Here is a 19,076-nt window from a genome sequence, read left to right as displayed (position 1 = left end):
CCTGACCCAGGAACCCTCTCCCTACCTGCAAGTTTCCCCGGCCCTGCAGGCTCACCCTGCTGGAGTGCTCTCTGGGGAGGGAGCAGTGATACCCTGAGCTCATCCGCTCCTGGCCCTGCAGGAGGCCACAACCACGCTGCCCCTTTCATACAGCGTCTGGGGAAGATGGCGACTCTTCTCAATATGGACCACAGGGGCCCGTGAGAGAGTCTGGAAAGGACAGGCAGCGGCAACCCTGCCCAGTCTGGGCTGCCCAGACATTTCCTACTTCCTGGGGGTTGATTTTTGTCCTTTGCCAAAGAGATGTTAATCAGATCACCACCTTCCACGTACCACCCTGGAGCCTCCCGGGTGGCAGGGGTTTGCCCACCTTGTAGGCAGGTGGCGCTGTCTGGGGCATGGGAGTACACCCATTGAATCTGTCTGCACAGCCTCTCTCCTGCCCCATTCTGGGGACACCCAGAGCACCACCCCCAGGCCACAGTCACTGGAGCTAGGCCTAGCCAATCTGAGAGCCCCATCATTTAGCCAAAGTGATTAGCCAAAGTGGTTGGACATGTGACTTGAACTGGGCCAATTAGGGTACTTCCCTGGGTCTCTCTATTATGGATGCTAAAAGAAGAGATTTTATTTATTTATTTTTTATCCTCACCCGAGGACATTTTTCCTTTTGTTCAGATAGAGTGGGAGGGAGAGAGAGAAGCATCGACGTGAAAGGGACACATCGAGTGGCTGCCACCCGCATGACCAACCAGGGCCGGGGACAAACCGCAACCGAGGTACGCGCCCTTAGCGGGAACCGAACCCAGGTCTCTCTGGACCGCAGGCCGACGCTCTAACCGCTGAGCCAAACCAGCCAGAGCCTTTTTTTTTTTAGCTCTACTGAGTTATAGCCAATACACAAAAAATTGCACACACTTAATGTACACGTCTTATGTTTCCTTCTTTTCTTCAGCGGAGGGTCCTTCCTGCAGGCTCATGGGTGGGTAAGAAGCAACAGAGGAGAAAAACGCTCCTTCTTCAGGGGATTCTGATGACACGGGAACTGGAAATCTCTGAAGGCAGCAGGCACATGCAAAACATGGAAATTGGGTGCAAATCCTGGTGGGTGGAAGGTGTCCTCTGTGTGATCCCTCCCCCACATCCTGCAGGCAGGACGCCCAGAGTACTGCGCAGCGTTGAGAGAGAGCCCCCGTGGAAAAGGGGGTCCCTTCCCAGGCGGCTTTGTGGGTCTAGTCCTCTGTGAAGGTGTGTGCATCCCCTCGAACATCCTTCCTGGGGCTCCTGCCCGCTTTGTGCGCTCATTTCGGGCTCTGCCTCCCGAGCCTGGAGACTGAAGCCATGCGCCAGGCCCAGAGCCCCCTGGCCCAAGCCGGCTGTGAGGGAAGACAGGGCCTACCGCTCAGCGGTCACAGCATACCCTCCGTTTGTGAACCAGCCCGCCACCAAGGCATCACCGGCCGGGGGTGCCCCTCAGTGGGCTTGACTGGGGAGGTGAGGACTCACGGGGAGATTCTCACCCTCCTAAGCCTGGCTAGTGAAAACACGCACACACACGCACATGCACACACGCACAGCTGATGGCAGGAGCACAGACTCTCACCCACGCCTGGCACACCTGCTGACCCCATGATGAGCCAAGCGTGCTTCTGGGGAAAGACTGTGGTCGGGCAGGTCGCCCCCACTGTCACTGTGGACTCGGTCCTGGTGCCAGCCGCCCCTGGAAGTTGGTCCTCAGTTTCCCTACGTGTCAAGGCTGTGAAGCCCCCACCCCACCCGGCCCCGGGTAAAAGTGTTCAGGGAACTTTGATTTCTTCCTCCTCCACCCGCAGCCTCGGAGTGGGCTCCCCGTGTGTGAGCGGGAACTCGGAGGCGGAAGTCACGGGGAGTGTGTGCCAAGCGTCAGGCGGTCCATTCATCATCAACCCGCCACGCCAAGGAGCACAGCCCACCTGGCGGGACTCGGGCAGACACGCCCCCTTTCCTTCCCCCACAGCCAGGGCTGCTCTCGACCTCGCGATAACGAGACAGAGCAGAGCTCTGTGGTCTGCTAGTGGATGTCGCTGCCAGGAAACAGTCACTGGCACATTTAAAGAATCTTAGCATTTATGAAATATTTTCACGCGTGACGCGTGGCCTCGAATTTGCTATCTGCAACAAGCCCAGGGAGGCACTGCCTTAGCCCCACGCGACAGATGTGAAGTTGGGGTCTCGGGAGGCTAGTGGCCCGGACACCAGAATGACGCTTCCACTCCACCCGGTGACTCTGGAGAATCAGATGTCACCTGCTCTGTTCCCTGGCATGGGCAGTGATGTCTCATGGAACAGACGAGATGTCTACACTGCAGGCATAAGAACGGCCACCCCTGTGAAGGGCTTCGAGGAGAGTTAGGAGCCGGTCCCAGCCCTGCTCTGCTTCTGAGGAGCCGTGTGCCCTTGGCACGTCTCTCTCTGTGCCTCAGTTTCCCGCTCTGAAACCTCAGGCGGATGAGTTGGGGACCTGCCGTCCCCCTGCCTCTCGGTCCTCGCGGGCCTCCTGCCGGAGGTTTGCGTGAGGACAGCTGTTGGAGCTTCTGCACAGGACCCTGGCTGAGGAGTTCTGTTGGGGTGGAAGGCGCAGGTGGGCTTCCTGATCGGCTCGTTATCTCCTGAGCCAGAGAGGGGTCCTGGGGCCTGTTTGCCGCCGCTGCCGGGGTTGCTGGGAGGCCTGAGGCAGGAACACGGGACGGGGGCGCAGCCCCCTCCCACTCCCATCCGACTTCTCTTTTTTTTTTTTATCCTCACCCAAGGACATTTTTCCATTTTTTGTTCAGGTAGAGTGAAAGGGAGAGAGAGGAAGAGAGAGAGAGAGAGAAACATCGACGTGAAAGGGACACATCGAGTGGCTGCCACCCGCACAACCAACCAGGGCCGGGGACAAACTGCAACCAAGGTACATGACCTTAGCGGGAACTGAACCTGGGTCTCTCGGGACTGCAGGTTGATGCTGCAACCGCTGAGCCAAACCGGCCAGGGCCCACCCGATTCCTCTAATTCCCTCTTTCCCCTATGCTCCTGTGAGGCCAGCTGACCACCCTGTGGCGAGAACGCACCCATGGTCTTCCGCCAGGATGTGGCTGGTCCCCACCTGCAGACTCTGGGGAGGCTGGAGGACAGAGGGTTGAGCTCACAGCCTGGGGGAGATACTGCCTAACTATGGGATTCAACAGGGAAGGGTCAACAAAGGTTATTTTATTTTATTTTTTTTTATCCTCATCCGAGGACATTTTTCCATTTTCTGTACAGACGGAGGGAGAGGAAGAGAGAGAGAGGGGGGGGGAAACATCGATGTGAAAGGGACACATCGAGTGGCTGCCACCCGCACGACCAACCAGGGCCGGGGACAAACTGCAACCAAGGTACGTGCCCTTAGCGGGAACCGAACCCGGGTCTCTCGGGACCGCAGGCGGACGCTCTAACCGCTGAGCCAAACCGGCCAGGGCAACAAAGGTTATTTTTAATAATAAAGATGTGTTTGCTCTGGCCAGTCTTGCTCAGTCGTTAGAACATCAGCCTGTGGACCAATGAGTCGCAGGTTTGATTCCAGTCAAGGGCACGTACCTTGGTTGCGGTTCGATCCCTGGCCCTGGTTGGGGTCGTGCGAGAGGCAACCAGTTGATGTGTCCCTCTCACGTCAATGTTTCTCTCTCTCTCTCTCTCTTCCTCACACTCTATCTGAAGATAAATGGAAAAATATCCTCAGGTGAGGATTGAAAAATAAAATAATAATAATAAAGATTTGTTTGAATTCAAAAGCATCATAGGCGCACATGCAAATGAGGGGAGAAGGGGCAAGGGAGGAGGAGGGAGGAAGAGAGAAAAACTAAATACACATCAAGACAGAGGTGCACATTCTTTAATTTTCTTCTTTCTGCTCTGATCATGTATCAATTTTGTTTTGTTTCTTAATATTTTTACCTACTATTTTTTCTGTATTCATTTTAGAGAGAGAGGAAAGAGAAGGAGATAGAAACGTTGATGAGAGAGAACATCAATTGGCCGCCTCCTGCATGCCCCCCACTGGGGATCTGGCCCACATCCTGGGCATGTGCCCTGACGGAAAATCGGAAAATTGAACTGGCGACCTCTTGGTCAGGGGTCGATGCTCAGGCACTGAGACACACCAGCTGGACTGACTTTTGTAATTTGAGTAGTAATTAGATACACTAGATAGATGATAGATATAGATATAGATACACACACACACACACATACACACATACTACATAGATATATACGGACACTTTTTAGTGTTTTCAGGGTTTTGCCAGAGAAAAGGCAGGCAGGAGCGCCACCTCGTGACGACATGGTGAATTGCATCCTCTGCAGTGAGCCAGCGGGACGGTGCCATCCCCTAGTGACCCGCGGTGTTTGCAAGAAGGGCGCCCTCCACCTCAGCTGCCTGCAGCTCCTGGCAAGGAGCCGGGGCTTGGAAAGAACTCTGCCATCTCCCTGAAAGGCGGGGACCTAGCAGGACAGAAGATGGGGCTTTTCTGGCGCCAGGAGGCAGGGAGAGGAGGGTGGCCCCAGGGTGCAGTGGGCTTGCTGGGAGCCCCCTCCCCCACCCCCACCCCCGGTGCAGGAACCACCCAGTCCATCCTCCTGCTCCTGGGGCACATGGGCTCAGCGCATGTCTGTTGCTTTACTCTCCGTGGCCATTCTAACTAAACCAAGGCCAGAAAGGTGCCCGCTCGTCCTAGACCCCGCCACCCACCCAGCACAGCACATTCACCACCCCTCACCCCCTCAGAGCAAGCACACACCTGTACTTGCCTGAGATGTGTCCGCAGAGGGTCGGGCTCTGCACACTGCCCAATACTGTCCCTTGGTGGCCGCGGGTCCCATTTATTCAGCCTGAGCCTGTCACCGGCTGAGAGGACTTACTCCCCAATGTCCCTCCCCTTAGACGGCTGCCGGCCTCGTGGAGAAGCCGCTGAGTGTCCGTGACGGACAACGCAGGACAGGAGTCCAGGGTGGCCCCGGGCGGGCCGAATGTTTATTTTTAAAAAAAAAAGTGACCCTGGCCAGTTTTGCTCAGTGGTTAGAGCATCGGCCCGCAGATCAAAGAGTCCGGGGTCTGATTCCAGCCAAGGGCAAATACCTCGGTTGCGGTTCGTCCCCAGTCCCTGTTGGGGTCATGAGGGTGGCAACCAATCAATGTATCTCTCTCACATGGCTGTTTCTCTCTCTCTCCTTCCCACTCTGTCTGAAGATAAATGTAAAAATATCCTCAGGTGAGGATTAAAAATAAAAATAAAAAAGTAAAAAATATGTTTTGTTTTTTAAATTAATTTTAGAGAGAAAGAGAGCAAGAGATAGAAACATGGATGAGAAACATCAACATGGATGGGCTGCCTCCTGCACGCCCTCTACCAGAGCCCACAACCTGGGCATGTGCCCTGACCGGGAACCCAACCGGGTCAATGTCAACCACTGAGCCACACCACCTGGACAAGGGCAGAATCCTTTAGAGCACAGGTGACCCCAGGGATTGTGGGACGTCTGGGAAGGCTTCCTGGAGGAGTTGAGACCTGTGAAGGAGGAGACCGAAGAGAAAGAACATTCTGGACAGGTGGAACCGAAAAGGCAAAGGCAGGAGTTGGGATTTTGTCCCCAGCGAGAACACAGAATATTGAGGTGACAATGAGAAGCGAGGTGGGAGGCAGAAGCTATCGCCCCAAACACCTTTCTGGCCTTATTCTGTGGGCTGACTGCTCTTCCTTCCAGAACTCATCCCTTGCTCCCCTTTCTTAGCCTCTTAGTGTGGTTTTGGCAGGAGGGTCTGCCAGCCCTGGTCAGTGAAAGACCCATATTTGTGGGAAGATCTGGGAGTTAGACCATCCAGGCAGAGGGGGCAGCACATGAAAATGTCCTGAGGCACAAAAAAATGTGAGCCAGACAATGTCAGTGGAGCACCTGGGTCCAGCCGTGCCTGAAGCTGGAACTTCTCAGTGATGCGAAGTAATTGCTTTGTTGCTAAGCCGGTTTGATCGGGTTTTTGTGGCTGCCCTGAAGGGGTGCTGTCCTTGGAAAGAGCTCTGACCCTGAGGAACCTGGGGCCCTAACCTCTGAAGCTGAGATTTTTGTCCTGTTAGGCAAAGGAATCACTGAAGGTTTTTAAACCAGGCCACAATCTTCCTGGCCCCACTTCTTCCTTTCTTCTGGGCTCCTCTCTCAAACGTCCCATCCTTACTTCCCCGTCCTTCAGTCTCCCCCCTCCACCTTACTGAACTTGGCCGCCTCCGGCTCCTTGCACCTGGTGTTTGTCTTTTTAGACACTCTCCCCTGCGTTTCTTCTCCCGACGAACTCAGCCTGGCATCTACTTAGATGTCACTTCTTTCATCAGCTCTCCGGGTCCACGTCCATTTCCCCTTTGCTCCTTTGCATACGATGTTTACATCACAGCTGTCCCACCCCAGACTGCAAATGTCAGGGCGCTCGGTCCCACCTGCTAGACCAGGAAGGAGCTCACGAGAGTGTCTGTCTAGTTCTTGTTCGAAACCCCCGCAGCTGGTGCCTAGTAGGCGCTCGATAAACATGCGTTAGCTAAGGGAGCGTTATAGACTGGATGTTGGTACCTGCCCCGATTCCCACGCTGAAGCCCGACTCCCACTGTGATGGTGTTTGGAGGTGGGCCTGGGAGGTAATTAGGGTTTGAGGAGCTCACGAGGGTCACCCTGATGATGGGATTCGTGTCCTTAGGAGATGAGACAGAGAGACAGCAGCTCGCTGTCTGCTGTGTGAGTGAGGGCTCAGCGAGAAGGTGGCTGTCTGCAAGGCGTGTCCTCAGCAGAAACGGAGTCTGCTGGCACCTTGATCACAGACTTCCCAGCCTCTGTGAGAAGTGGATGTTAAGCCACCCAGCCTATGGTATTTTGTTATGGCAGCCAGAGCTGAGACAGGGAGGAAGGGAGGAGGGGAGAGGGGGAAGGAGGAACCTGATATATGGAAGGTGCCAACAGGAACTGAACAAACGAACGAACGAATGAATGAGCACAGGGCTGCTGAAGTGATGTCGCCCTCGGGACGGACTAATAAATGCATTTCCCATCCAGGGCTGTCACCAAGGGGAGTGGCGTGGGCCCTGCCGGGGATTGATGCAGAGCCCCGGGGTTTGGGGGTTTGCGCTGCAAGGACCCTCACCTTGACACTGTGATGCTGCCCGGGGCTGGAGGCCTGGGTGCTTCCCCAGGGAAGGCCTGTCTGGGAAGGGAGCCCCTGAGCTGGTTATTCAGGGGAGGAGCATCGAAACTGGGTGCCCCACGCAGCAGCCCCACGCTAGAAAACACCCCAAGCTAAGTGCCCCAGTGGCAGAAAGTGGTCATGGAAAACTGTGAAGCCATGAAATATGTTAACAAAAGCCCCCAGAGAATGGAGGAGGCCCTGAAATAACATTCGGTGGGAAGGAGCCTGTGGTCCCAGCAGCGAACTGGGGGCGCATGCGCAGAGACGCGAGAAGGCGAAGCATCAGGAGTTGTCAAGTGAGCGGAGAATCTTTTCTTAGTGCCCATGAATTACTGTCTGAAGTTTTCTGCATAATTTCCAACGGTTTGAGTTGACCGTCGGCGGTGTGCAACATCCAAAGAATATTCCAGATGTTTCCACTCATGTCTCTCCAGCCAGAAAAGAAACACAGGGCTGGGGGTGACTGTCAGTGGCCTGTGGTTGGGACCTGAGCCCTGGTGGCATCACTTGGGCCCGGTGATGTCCAGATTGGTGCTCACGTACTTAAAGGCTCAGCCCAGCACAGATACCGGACCCCCTTTCTCCCCGTCTGTCCTACCTTGGACTTGAAGGGTAGTGGGGGGGGGGCTTCCCCTCACCAAATGTGTTTTCTTTTTGAGGGAAACACAATCTCTTGGGCTGGGGTGGGAAGAGTATGCAAATCAGCCTAACAGTGCCCTGCTTGTGAGTTCTTGTCTTATGCAAAACCTCCTCCTGAAATAAATTAGTCATCCCTGAGCCGCTGGGAAGCTGAGGAGGTCAAGGTGTGGGAACGGTGGGGGGCGGTATCAGGGAATGGAGCTGGGTGTCAAATGGCATGAGACGTCCCACACTGGCCATCGCTGCTTCCCCCTGGTGACCGGGGACACGCTGGAGGCCCCCATGGACGGCCCCGTGGTCCTCTCTGCAGCCACCAGATGGCGGCACACGCAGACCCTGGGGCGGGAGTGTGGAACTGAGGGTCTGGCAGACTTCACTACCACACCTGATTGTTCCTTCACACCTTCTGGGGTCAAGCCTGGGAGCATGAATTTGACTTTCCTTCTCAAAGGTGACCTCTGCAGGGACAGGGGCCCTCAGCAGCAGCCCACTAGCCAAGTGCTTTGTCCAAGAGTGCATCCTGGCTGGGGTGCCAGCTGGGGGGATGAGGGAGGGAGACAGGGGGAGGGAGAAGGGAGGGAGGGAGGGAGGGAGGGAGGGAGGGAGGGAGGGAGGAAGGAAGGAAGGAAGGGGAGAAGGAAGGGGAGAAGGAAGAAAGGAAGGGGGGAAGGAAGGGGAGAAGGAAGGAAGGAAGGGGAGAAGGAAGGAGAGAAGGAAGGGGAGAAGGAAGAAAGGAAGGGGGGAAGGAAGGAAGGAAGGGGGGAAGGAAGGGGAGAAGGAAGGAAGGAAGGGGAGAAGGAAGGAAGGAAGGAAGGAAGGAAGGGGGGAAGGAAGGATAGGGAGAAGAAAGAAAGAGGAAAACTAAATAAAGTTATAAATTCTCAATACGAAATCAGGTTTACAAGTCAATGTTTTATTTCATTTAATTTTTAAATTTAATAATTTAGCCGTCATTATCTTTTCATCCAGATGTCATTGGAACTTTCCGGAGAGACCAAGTGCAGGCGGGCGCCGAGGGTGAGCCCGAACCCAGGGCTCCGGGGACTGGACGCAGTGATAAGCAAATACAGCCTGCCGGCTCTCTATTGGCTGTCCCCTGGCCGCCAGATTTTGACAAATAATCAGATTGAAAATCAGGGAGGGGAACAGAAGAGGGAAGAAAAAAACCAGAGAGAGAGAGAGAAAAGGAGAAGTGTGCATTTGTGCCGAGAGTCACCAGGTGGCCGGAGGGAGCCGGTCCGCAGAGAGCCCGCGAGGTCCCCACTGCAGCTGTGGACAGGTGAGCACAGGGTGGGGGGCTGGGGCGCCCCTGCCTCGGCCTTTCCATTTGCATGTCTCACTTCGACTATTTGCAGGCAGGTTCCTAGTCCCTTGGCACCTCCAGGAAGCATGGGGTGGCTGCAAGGTTCTCCTATGGGATGTGGCTCTCGGCCCCTGAGCCCGGGACAGGCAGCGGCCAGGAGGCCGGCTTCTGGGCTATAGGGCTGAGGCACCACCCTTTTCAAAACTCAGTCTTAGGCTGACAGATACCCGTGCACAGTGCCTTCCCCACACTCCGAAGACCCGGGCGGGCAGAGTGGGTGTGCCCCTCGGGCACCAACTGTCCCAGTCCCCAGAGCACCGCGATGTGAGCCCTCTTTGTGTGTCAAGTGAGGCTGGGATTGAGCACAGTGAAGAGAGTTCTACCCGGCGTCCCCCCCCCCCCACTGTCCAGGCGACCTTCACCCAAGTTCCTGGGGCCCTGAGCCAGGCGCCTCCCCACGTCTCCCCCCAGCCTCCAGGAACGGCAGGGCTGTGGGTGAGGACTGGTGTCAAGACCTTTCCTGCCTTTTTGGGAGAAAGAGCCAACCTTTTCTGGGCGTCTGGGCAGAGGCACTTACTCTAAAGCAGACTTCGTTGGGGGGACGGTCCCCAGGATCGCTGGGGGCACATGCCTGCATACTTCTTTCTGGGGAAGAGTCCACAGCTTTCATGAGATCCCGGGGCTGGGGGTTCATTTGAGTCTCTGGGTGTGGGTCTGGTAGAAGCCGGCGGGCTGCCCCTGCCCTGGGCACAGCCCCTGCCCGCTGCCTGGCAGACGGTGAGGTTTCAGACTCAGTGCAGTGGTGGCTTTCTGGTCCTCAGAGCTGACACAGAGGGGCTCTTCCGCTCAGGGGACGAGCGAGGTCTCTTCCAGCTCAGGTTTGAGGGGCGGTGTGCTGGCCCCCCTGCAGACGGTCCAGGAGACCCTCAGGAAAGTCGCCTGACCACCCGCGGTGCCGCGCTGGGACACAGCCCCCCGCCCTTTTCGGGAACTGAGAAAGCCTTAGGGCTCTCAGCCTGGCTCCAGAAATTCAAGCCGGCAGGAGCTGCTCGAGTCTCCAATTCAGAAATGCTCAGGCTGTGCCAATTTCACTCATTTTTGTTTTTATTGAGATAAAATACACCCAATGCGAAACTGACCGTGTTAAGTGTACACGTCAGTGGCACTGAGTACGCTCGCGGGGAGGCGCTCCGGGTGCCACCATCCATTTACAGAACTTTCTCATCTTGCAAGACAGAAACCTTGTCTTCATTAAACAATAACTCCCGCTTCCCCTCCCCCAGCCCCTGGCACCCACCATTCTACTTTCTGTCTCTATGAATTTGCCTACTGTAGATACTGCGTGTAAGTACAGCCACGTGGTATTTGTCGTTTGGCGACGGGCTTGTTTCACTCAGCACCCTGTCCTCCAGTTTCATCCACGTTGTAGCAGGTGTCAGGATTTCTTTCCTTTTGAAGGCTGAATAATATTCCACTGTGTGCGTACATCGCATGTATTCATCATCCATTGATGGACACTTGGTCGCTTCCCCTTTTTGGTGCTATGAACACGGCTGCTGTGAATTGGGGTGTACCAGTATCTGTCCACGTCCCTGCTTTCAATTCTTTGGGGGATACACCCAGATACGGACTCACTCTGAACTTGCATTCTCTGAACTTATGAGGAAACATTTGGGAATGTCTTCCACATTTCAAAGAAAAAGAATGACCACTGTCTGATCTGACCCCTAACATGACCTGAGCTCACTTCCTCCTACCCCTTCATGGAAAGGACTTTTGTTTGTTTGTTTTGTGTTTCCCCTGAAGTCTTTAAACATAAAGGAAGTCCAAAGGGTCCTCTGCAGCAGACTCAGAAGCAGCGGAGTCTTACCCAACCCTCCCAAAAGGGGAACCCAGGGGATGAGTTTCTCGGTCAAGGTGGGCCAGTCCCCCACTGACGCTCAACGAACTGTGCATGGGATTTTAGAGCAAAAGGGAAGTGTAGAAATCGTAGTCCAACCGTCCCTGTGAGAGATAGGAAAACCAAGCCCCAGGTTGGCGGTGATGTGGTCAAGCTCAAGGTCGCACAATCAGACTGGACCCCACGGGACGCCCGGGGCACCTGGTATTCGCAAATCACAGACCTGCTGCTCCAGCTCCACCTGGAAGTCGGGGTGCAGGGTCACCCCGCCCCACAGAAGTGTCGGTCAAGATTCTGATTCAGGGCCGGGGGATCCCTCTATCAGGATTGGGGCTTTTTGAAGAGATGTTAACAGTGCATCTCTTTCCGGAGCCCGATACCATCAAGGTCTCTGTCCCATGAAGACATCTTCAGCTTCTTTCACAATCTCTGCTCTGAGCTTCTACTCAGAACAAGTTCCTGTGAATCACAACGGTGTAGTTGTTAATTAACTACCATATAGGTGATTAGTTCCTGTTTTTTTTTTAATTTATTTATTTTAACTCGGCTAACAGGGGCCAAAAGGAAGTTCTCTGGGTGCAGTGGGCCCCTCGGTGAGAGAGGCTTATTGCTTTGCCGTCCTGGGTCTCCATGGGTTCTGAGCCTGGGGGAAGCCCGAAGTTTCCCAAAGGAAGCCTGGTCTCCCACCCACCTCTCACCAAAACTCTTTAGGGGCCCGCGTGGGGCCGTATGGGTTCTGGAAAAGATGCAAAGATCAGGGGGATTTGACTGTTCGCCCCTCTGGCTCCCAGCGCCCAGCCTCGCCCTGCTTCTCGGGCTGGCTGTCCGCAGGAGGTGCGGGGCGGGCCAGAGGTCCAGTCCGAGCAAGACAGGCGCGATGCGACTCCGGGGGGCCACTTTCCTCAGTTTACCCCGCGACAATCACGGCTGCCCCTGCCCTGAGGGGTCGGACTTGATGACATAATGCACCCCAGGGAGCTCGAAACACTCCCCGGTTTCCTCCTCGCCTCTCTGCTCGGTGTCCACCCGAAGTCTGGCGATCAAGGGCATGGAGGCCTGGGATGGGTGGCCGGGTCCTCGCCTCGCTCTGCCCTGGGGTCGCAAGCCGGCCCCTCAGCCGTGGCTTCTCTACAAAATGGGGTGACAGAGACTTGGCTCTCAGGTCAGGGTTAACAGACCCGAAACTAAGCCAGTCACCTGCCTTTGGGTCTAGTTGATTCACTGATAAAATACTATGTTAACAAAAGAGATAGCCCATGGCCTTGGGAGGCTCCCCCGGAACAAAGGATGTGGGGAACCCAGCTTACCAGCCCTCCCTCGGGACCTAGGGGTCTTCTCTGGAACTGCCCAGCGAAGCCAGAGCTAGACGGGAGAAGGAAGGGGGCTGCGGGGAGCCCTCGAGGGGTGGAGGGACGGAGCAGGAAGACAGTCCCTGGGAGATAAAGCCACCGCTGCCCACAGCCCGGGGAGGGTAGGCCGGGCGAGCCTGGGAGGTCCAACTGAGAGCTGGACGGGACCCCAGCCGCCTTCAAGCCCCACCCCCTTATTTCAGAGCCCGGAGGGGTAGGGCCTGGAGTATGGCCTTGCTCCTGGTCCAGAGCGTCCCACCCTCGGGGTGTCTTGCTATGGGCCAGGCTGGGGATGCGATGACACAGGACAGGACGCAGCGGTGCCTGCCCCCTGACGCTTCTCTTCCCGTGGGCTGAGATGCCACCATGCTCAGCACTCCCCACAGCCCAGGAACCACGCCAGGCATGCCACACGCTTGTCCGTGATACACGGAGATGCTCTCTGGCCCCAGGAATCCCAGGCAGCTGGGCTGTGATCCCCATTTAGCAGATCTGGACAGTGAGGCCGACGGCAAGGAGAGCCAGGCCTGGCTGGCCCTGGGGCAGGGTGGCCACAGCCCAAACTCCTGAGGCCCCTGCGGCCCCTGGGCACGGTTGGGGGTCCCTCTTCTGCTTGGCTCTGGTCGTGGCCTTGGTGACTCCCGGGGTTTGTGCTGAAGGCAGAGCCCCTAGCTGCCCTGTCTAATCTCCCTCCTGCAGTGTGCTGCTGCCGGGGCCTTATCACCAGGCCCTCGCTGTCGCTCAGAGCTGCCGTAATCCCTTTCCCGCGCTTGGCCCTATCGCCCCTGCGGCCCCAGGGAGGGGGCACTTCTCCCAGACCTGGATGCCCCAGCTGGCAGAAAAGGGAATAGGCCCAGAGAGGTTAGGTGTCTGCCCCAAACTGCACAGCGGGTGAGCTGGGATTCTAACCCATGAGCATCTGGCTCCACAACCTGAGCTGAGCCCACCCTTTCTGTGGCTGCTGAAGGCCCATCCAGCAAGGATTTGAATGCAGCTTTCTGGGTGTGGGTCCCCAGGGTGTCACGCACAGAGACCCCGACCTCCCTTCTTTGCTCCCGGTGCCTCTCAGGGCACACGTGTGGCAGCAGGCTGGGCCTGGGGTTTTCTAGAGGTTGGTGTGTTCTTTCTAGCAGGGAGTAGTGGGGAGTTTGGATTGATACCAAGTGCTACCAACCCTAACCCTAAAACAACAGAAATGTGTTCTCTCAGGGTTCTGACGTCTACAAAACCAAAGTCAAGACGTCGGCAAGGCCGGTCCTTCTGCAGGCTCTGCAGGAGTGTTTCGTACCTCTCTGCTACATGCTGGTGGCCATCGGTCCTCCCGGGCGTTGCTCGGCTTGTAGGGTGTCGCTCCAGCCTCCACCCCCACCTCCACGTGGCACCCCCGTACCTCTGGCCCATGTGCCTACATCTCCCTCTTCCCATAAGGACACTAGTCATTGGATTTTGGGTCCACCCTAACCCAGTCTGACCTCTAACCTGACCACAACTGCAAAGACCCTATTTCTAAGTAAGGTCACATTCACAGGTTTGGGGTGGACACAAACTTTTGGGGGACACTACTGAACCCAGGACAGTGGGTTCTGACTTAAGGAGGAGGCTCTAAGATAGAGAGGAGCGTGGTCCTCCTAAGCGTCCTCACCCTCTGCCCTTGCAGGTGCGGGGCGCACGCGGACAATGCCACGCTCCTTCCTGGTGAAGAGCAAGAAGGCTCACACGTACCACCAGCCCCGCGACCAGGATGAACCGGTCTGGCCTCCTGTCCTGAGCCCGGGTGAGTGAGGGCACAGGCTGGGCCCCGCTGCACCCCACACGCCCGCCCCGCAGGACGGGCTGCAGCAGCTCATCACCCTGCAGGTCTGGGAGCAGGGGAGCTACGTCCATGCTGGCTGAATGAATGAATGAATGAATGAACCCACCTTTCTGTGTCCCTGGGGCGATGAGAGCCAGGAGAGCAGCTGGTCCTCTGTAGCTGCAGATGATGACATGAGGGTCCTAAACGGGATCCAATCTAGGGCTCAGGTCGGTGCTCAGAAGAACCGACACTGGTCCAGGAGTTCTCTGGGGGGTCTCCTCCTGGCCTCCGGCTGGCCCTCCCAGCCGGGCAGCCAGAGGCAGCAGCGAGCTGGTCTCCCTGGGTCCGCCTCCTCCTGGGGAGGGCGTCCCCCGCCTGGATCCAGTAGCCAGTGGCACTGATGGCCCTGTCTCCCCACAGTGGCCAGCGAGCAGGTCCCGAGCAACCACTCTGCTCTCAGCACCACGTTCCCGAACCAGCACCTGGACTGGACTGACCTCAAACAAAAGCCGGCGCTGGAGCTGGACCAGAGCTTGACCAGGATGGTCTCGGCACCAGGTACCTGGCCCAAGACCCCAACCATTCTCCAGTGAGTTGAGGGGGATGGAGGGGCTCCTGGACGCAGGAACCCCTGGAGTCATGGTCAGGGAGGACCAACAGGTCACGTGGATGCTGGGCTCTCGGGCTTCTGCTTGGACCCCTCCTGGACAGGACCTCGTTTCCAGATGAACACTTCAGTGTGGGGGCCAAAGGGAGCAGCTGGGCAGGCTGATGAAGCCCAGGGTGGGGTGCTTAGGACTTACACACTGACCCCCCCAGCACATGGTAGTGATGGGCGCCCTATGTTTAAGTCACCACCAGGCATATGTCCTCCTCTCCACAGAGAGCCCTGTTGTGATGTCCCAGCCACAAGACAGGGACTCACCACCCTCCGACTCACCCCCGTTCTACAAGCCCAGCTTCTCCTGGGACGCCCTGGCCTCGTCCTACAGCCACAGCTATCGGCAGGCCCCCTCCACCATGCAGTCTGCCTTCCTGGAACGCTCCGTCAGCCTGTACGGCAGCCCTCTGGTGCCCAGCGCCGAGCCGCCCCTGGACTTCAGCCTCCACTACTCCCCGGGCATGGATGTGTACCACTGTGTCAAGTGCAACAAGGTGAGCGGAGGCCGGCAGGCACACCCCCACCCTCCACCCCTGCGCGCTGGAGACTGGCTGTCCAGGGCTGGGCGTTTCCTGTGCGCCTCGGGTCCCCAGGTGGGATCGAGGGTTCACAGCTTTGTCCTCCTCACCATTCCTTGAGCCCTGACCATGTGCCCAGCCCTGTGCTGAGCACTTGACACCCATGAGCCCCAGGAGGCAGATGAGCTGAGGTTCAGAAAAGTTGAGTCGCTTGCCCAAGGGCACACAGCAAGTAGATAGCAGAGCCAGGTTCTCCAACTTTGGTTCTTAACCACTAGGCTGGCTATTCAGCCTCCAGAGAGGGCTAGGAGAGGCCTTCCAGCTGTCCCCCAGCCCCCATCTTACTGACAGGAGACCCAGACAGAGAGAGAAAGGGACCTGGCAGGACAGATAGCACAGGCCAGCAGAACCAGCAATCCGGCGCATCTTCCCCAGTAAAGGCCGCAGCTGGAACTGGGCACCGGGGTGGGGGTGGGGGAGGTGCCTTGGGACCCAGGCCGGGCTCCCTCTCTGCAGCCCCGCAAGCCCCGTGGCCTCACACTCTGCCCCTGCCCCCAGGTCTTCTCCACCCCACATGGGCTTGAGGTGCACGCCCGTCGCTCCCACAGCGGGACCCGGCCCTTCGCCTGTGACGTCTGCGGCAAAACCTTCGGCCACGCTGTGAGCCTGGCGCAGCACACGCACGTCCACTCCCAGGTGGGCGGGGCGAGCACAGGCCCCACCCCCTCCGGCTCCGTGCCACGCCCAGCAAGCCCGGGGCTATGGCTGGTCTCTCTCCCTGCCCCCCCGAGGGTGACCCAGATGGGGGTCCCTCACTACCTGCCCCGTAGAGTGGGCTGCGTCTCCAGTGCCCACTCTTAGCACCCTTCGCTCCCCGATGGACAACAGAAGAGGCCTGGGCAGGCTGGCAGCGCCGTGTCCGAGGCTCAGGAATGATCCTGCCCCTGGGGTCAGGACAGGTGTCCTCACCTTCCAGGCGCTCGGCTCACAGTGAAGCCAGGCTCGATGTTCGTCTCACCCACGTAGCCCTGCCCGAGGCAGGAGCCCCTTAGTGTCCCGCGCAGGGAGAGCACCTGCTCCTGCCGAGTCACGAACACCTGGGTCAGTGGGGACGCGCAGGTGGGAGAAGCCGGAAATGTCGCGAGAGCTGGCCTTCGGGCGGGCCGGTTCTCCACCTCCCACCCGCCCGGAGACCCGCTGGGGTCATTACGCTCACTGCCCCAGTGTACAGATGGGGAAACCGAGTCTCCGGGAGGTTAACCGCCTTGCCACGGTCGCGTGACCAGTGAGCTACAGAAGCAGGTTCAATATTCAGACTTAACCGAACCATTCCCGCCCCGAGGAACTCGGGTGAGGGGACATGACATGTAACCCCCGAAGCCCCCGGGTCAGTCGGTCCGGCAGTCAGTCCGCAGATGTGTATTCTGTTTGGGACCTTGTGAGAGATACAAGGGAAAATCCCACGGGAGGGCCCTCCTGGGAGGCAGCTGCTCCCCCAGACCCCGTCCTCCAGGCCACCCCCACATTGTCCTGTTCCTCGGGGGATTCCGGCCAGCCCCGCCTGCGCCTGACCCCCGGGGCCTCGTTTTCTCCCGCAGGAGCGCAGCTTCGAGTGCCAGATGTGTGGCAAAGCCTTCAAGCGCTCGTCCACCCTGTCCACCCACCTGCTCATCCACTCGGACACGCGGCCCTACCCCTGCCAGTTCTGCGGCAAGCGCTTCCACCAGAAGTCCGACATGAAGAAGCACACCTACATCCACACGGGTGAGGCCCCAGCCCAGCGCCCCACCTGCCATGCCCCAGCCCAGCGCCCCTCCCGCCATGCCCAGCCCAGCCCTCCCAGAGACAGAGCCCCTGGCTAACCCACCTGTCACTGTTAGAAGGTCCCAGCTTTAAGACAGTGGGATGACGTTACATGAGGGACACCCCCTCCCACAGGGGGGCTGGGTGCACCTACATCCACTTAATGCCTAGAGAAAGGAAACAGCACAAGGCAGGGTGTTGGTCTCCGTGTAGACGTGAGACTAGCAAGTGAATTTTTCATTCATTCGTTCATTCATTCTCTCCTCCACTAATTCATGTATTCATTCATTCACGTCATTCATCCCGCCATTGAGTCTTCATTCCTCCATCGGTCCGTTCATTCATTCCTTCTTCCACTCATTCATTCCTCGACTATTGACCGAGTAGCTCTTTGTGCCAGGCACGGCCAGGAGCTGTGCAAGATTGATAAACCAGGTGGACCCCGTCCTTGCCCTAACCCGGGTACAATCCAGTGGGAGGGGCTGTCAAAGTGAAAGTGGGCTGCTGCAGGGCGTCGAGGCAGCAGGCCTGGCACAGGTGGCCCTGACCCTGTCCTTGTCGCCCCTCAGGTGAGAAGCCACACAAGTGCCAGGTGTGCGGGAAGGCCTTCAGCCAGAGCTCCAACCTCATCACCCACAGCCGGAAGCACACGGGCTTTAAGCCCTTCAGCTGTGAGCTCTGCGCCAAGGGCTTCCAGCGCAAGGTGGACCTGCGGCGGCACCGCGAGAGCCAGCACAGCCTCAAGTGAGGCTGTGCCCAGCCCCGGCCCCTGGCCAGCCTGTCCTGAGGGCCTGGCACCTGGAGGGAGGCCAGCCTCACGCACCCAGACACCCAGTCTCCTGGAAGCGACACTGGATGGGAGTCGTCCAGCTTGTTTTGAGACTCACGAAATTGCTGTGTGACTTTGGGCAAATCACTTTCCCTCTCTGAACCAATAGTTCTCCTGCTGTAAAGTGTGGGAGCTGGGTTGGGTCTTTTCTGAGCTGAAGGTATAAAAACTTGGGTGCCTTCCCCAGGGCAGAGCCCAGAAGGCCAGAGAAGCCCCATGGATGCCACAAAAAGACCAGAGCTGGAACCCACAGAGAAGTTCTCCTCGTGCCTCTGCCCACCATGCTGGAATCTGGTCCCCTTGGTTTTCAGGGGGCCTCTCTCAGGCTGTCGGGTGGACAGAGCTGCCTCCTGCCCCCGTGGGATGCCTAGCACCCCTCTGCTTCAGCCAGACCTGCAGGCTACCCCTCACTCTGACCGGCACGCAGCTGGGGTCCAGGTCTGCTGTCAGACCACGGGACCAGAGAAACGGCAGTTACTGCTGTCAAAAGCCTATTCTCCTCAACTGCTATAAATGGAAATAAAGACACAGATTTGTTTACATTCGACTGGCATTTATTCAGTGCCTACTGTGTGCAGGCTGGTGGGGGAGGCTTTAGGGAGGGGTGGTGGGAAACACCGAAGCGCAGAAATAGCTGTGCCGTTGCCCTCAGACAGGGTGGCAGACCAGTGCCCAGACCAGACGGGTGAGGGCCGCAGCGGAAGCACAGGCCACAGGGCGGGCAAGGCCAACACGCTGGGGCTGTCAGTTTCCTGTGACTGCTGTCACAAATCACCACCAACTCAGTGGCTTCGAACACCAGTTCATCCTCTTCCAGTCTGGGAGACGCATGAGCCTGGGGGCTAGACTCGAGGTGTGGGGGGCACTCCCTCTGGCGCCAGGGACAGTGTTTCCCTCCGATTTTCAGCGGCCACCGCATCCTCGGCCACAGCCTGTCCTCCACCCCAAGCGCATCAAACTGTCCTCTGCTTCCCCTCCTGTCTGTCCACCTTCTCCTTGTGCCTTCCTGCCTCCCTCTCGTACGGACCCCTGCGCTCGCCTGGGTCCTCCTGGC

At 57.7% G+C, this 19,076-nt stretch overlaps 1 protein-coding gene across 1 annotated transcript; it reads left to right on the top strand.

Annotated features, from left to right (window-relative positions):
* Window positions 1-8,950: 8,950 nt before the first annotated feature.
* On the top strand, window positions 8,951-18,598 carry GFI1B (growth factor independent 1B transcriptional repressor). Its single transcript, XM_036261112.1, has 7 exons — window positions 8,951-9,143; window positions 14,074-14,190; window positions 14,632-14,769; window positions 15,095-15,366; window positions 15,949-16,086; window positions 16,989-17,154; window positions 17,763-18,598. Exons 2-7 carry the CDS (start codon window positions 14,094-14,096, stop codon window positions 17,939-17,941), a joined length of 990 nt encoding a protein of 329 aa, XP_036117005.1. The 5' UTR covers window positions 8,951-9,143; window positions 14,074-14,093; the 3' UTR covers window positions 17,942-18,598.
* Window positions 18,599-19,076: the final 478 nt, after the last annotated feature.

Source organism: Molossus molossus, unplaced genomic scaffold (assembly GCF_014108415.1).
Source record: "Molossus molossus isolate mMolMol1 unplaced genomic scaffold, mMolMol1.p scaffold_m16_p_14, whole genome shotgun sequence".
Lineage (NCBI taxonomy): Eukaryota > Metazoa > Chordata > Mammalia > Chiroptera > Molossidae > Molossus > Molossus molossus.
The sequence above is the reverse complement of the archived record's forward strand: the minus strand, read 5'-3'. Positions and strand labels throughout refer to the sequence as shown.

Coding starts and splice junctions, on each gene's coding strand:
- GFI1B (XM_036261112.1), top strand. CDS start 14,094: ATGCCACGCTCCTTCCTGGTGAAGAGCAAGAAGGCTCACACGTACCAC. Junction 15,367..15,948: donor ACTGTGTCAAGTGCAACAAG/GTGAGCGGAGGC, acceptor CCCTGCCCCCAG/GTCTTCTCCACCCCACATGG. Junction 17,155..17,762: donor GCACACCTACATCCACACGG/GTGAGGCCCCAG, acceptor GTCGCCCCTCAG/GTGAGAAGCCACACAAGTGC.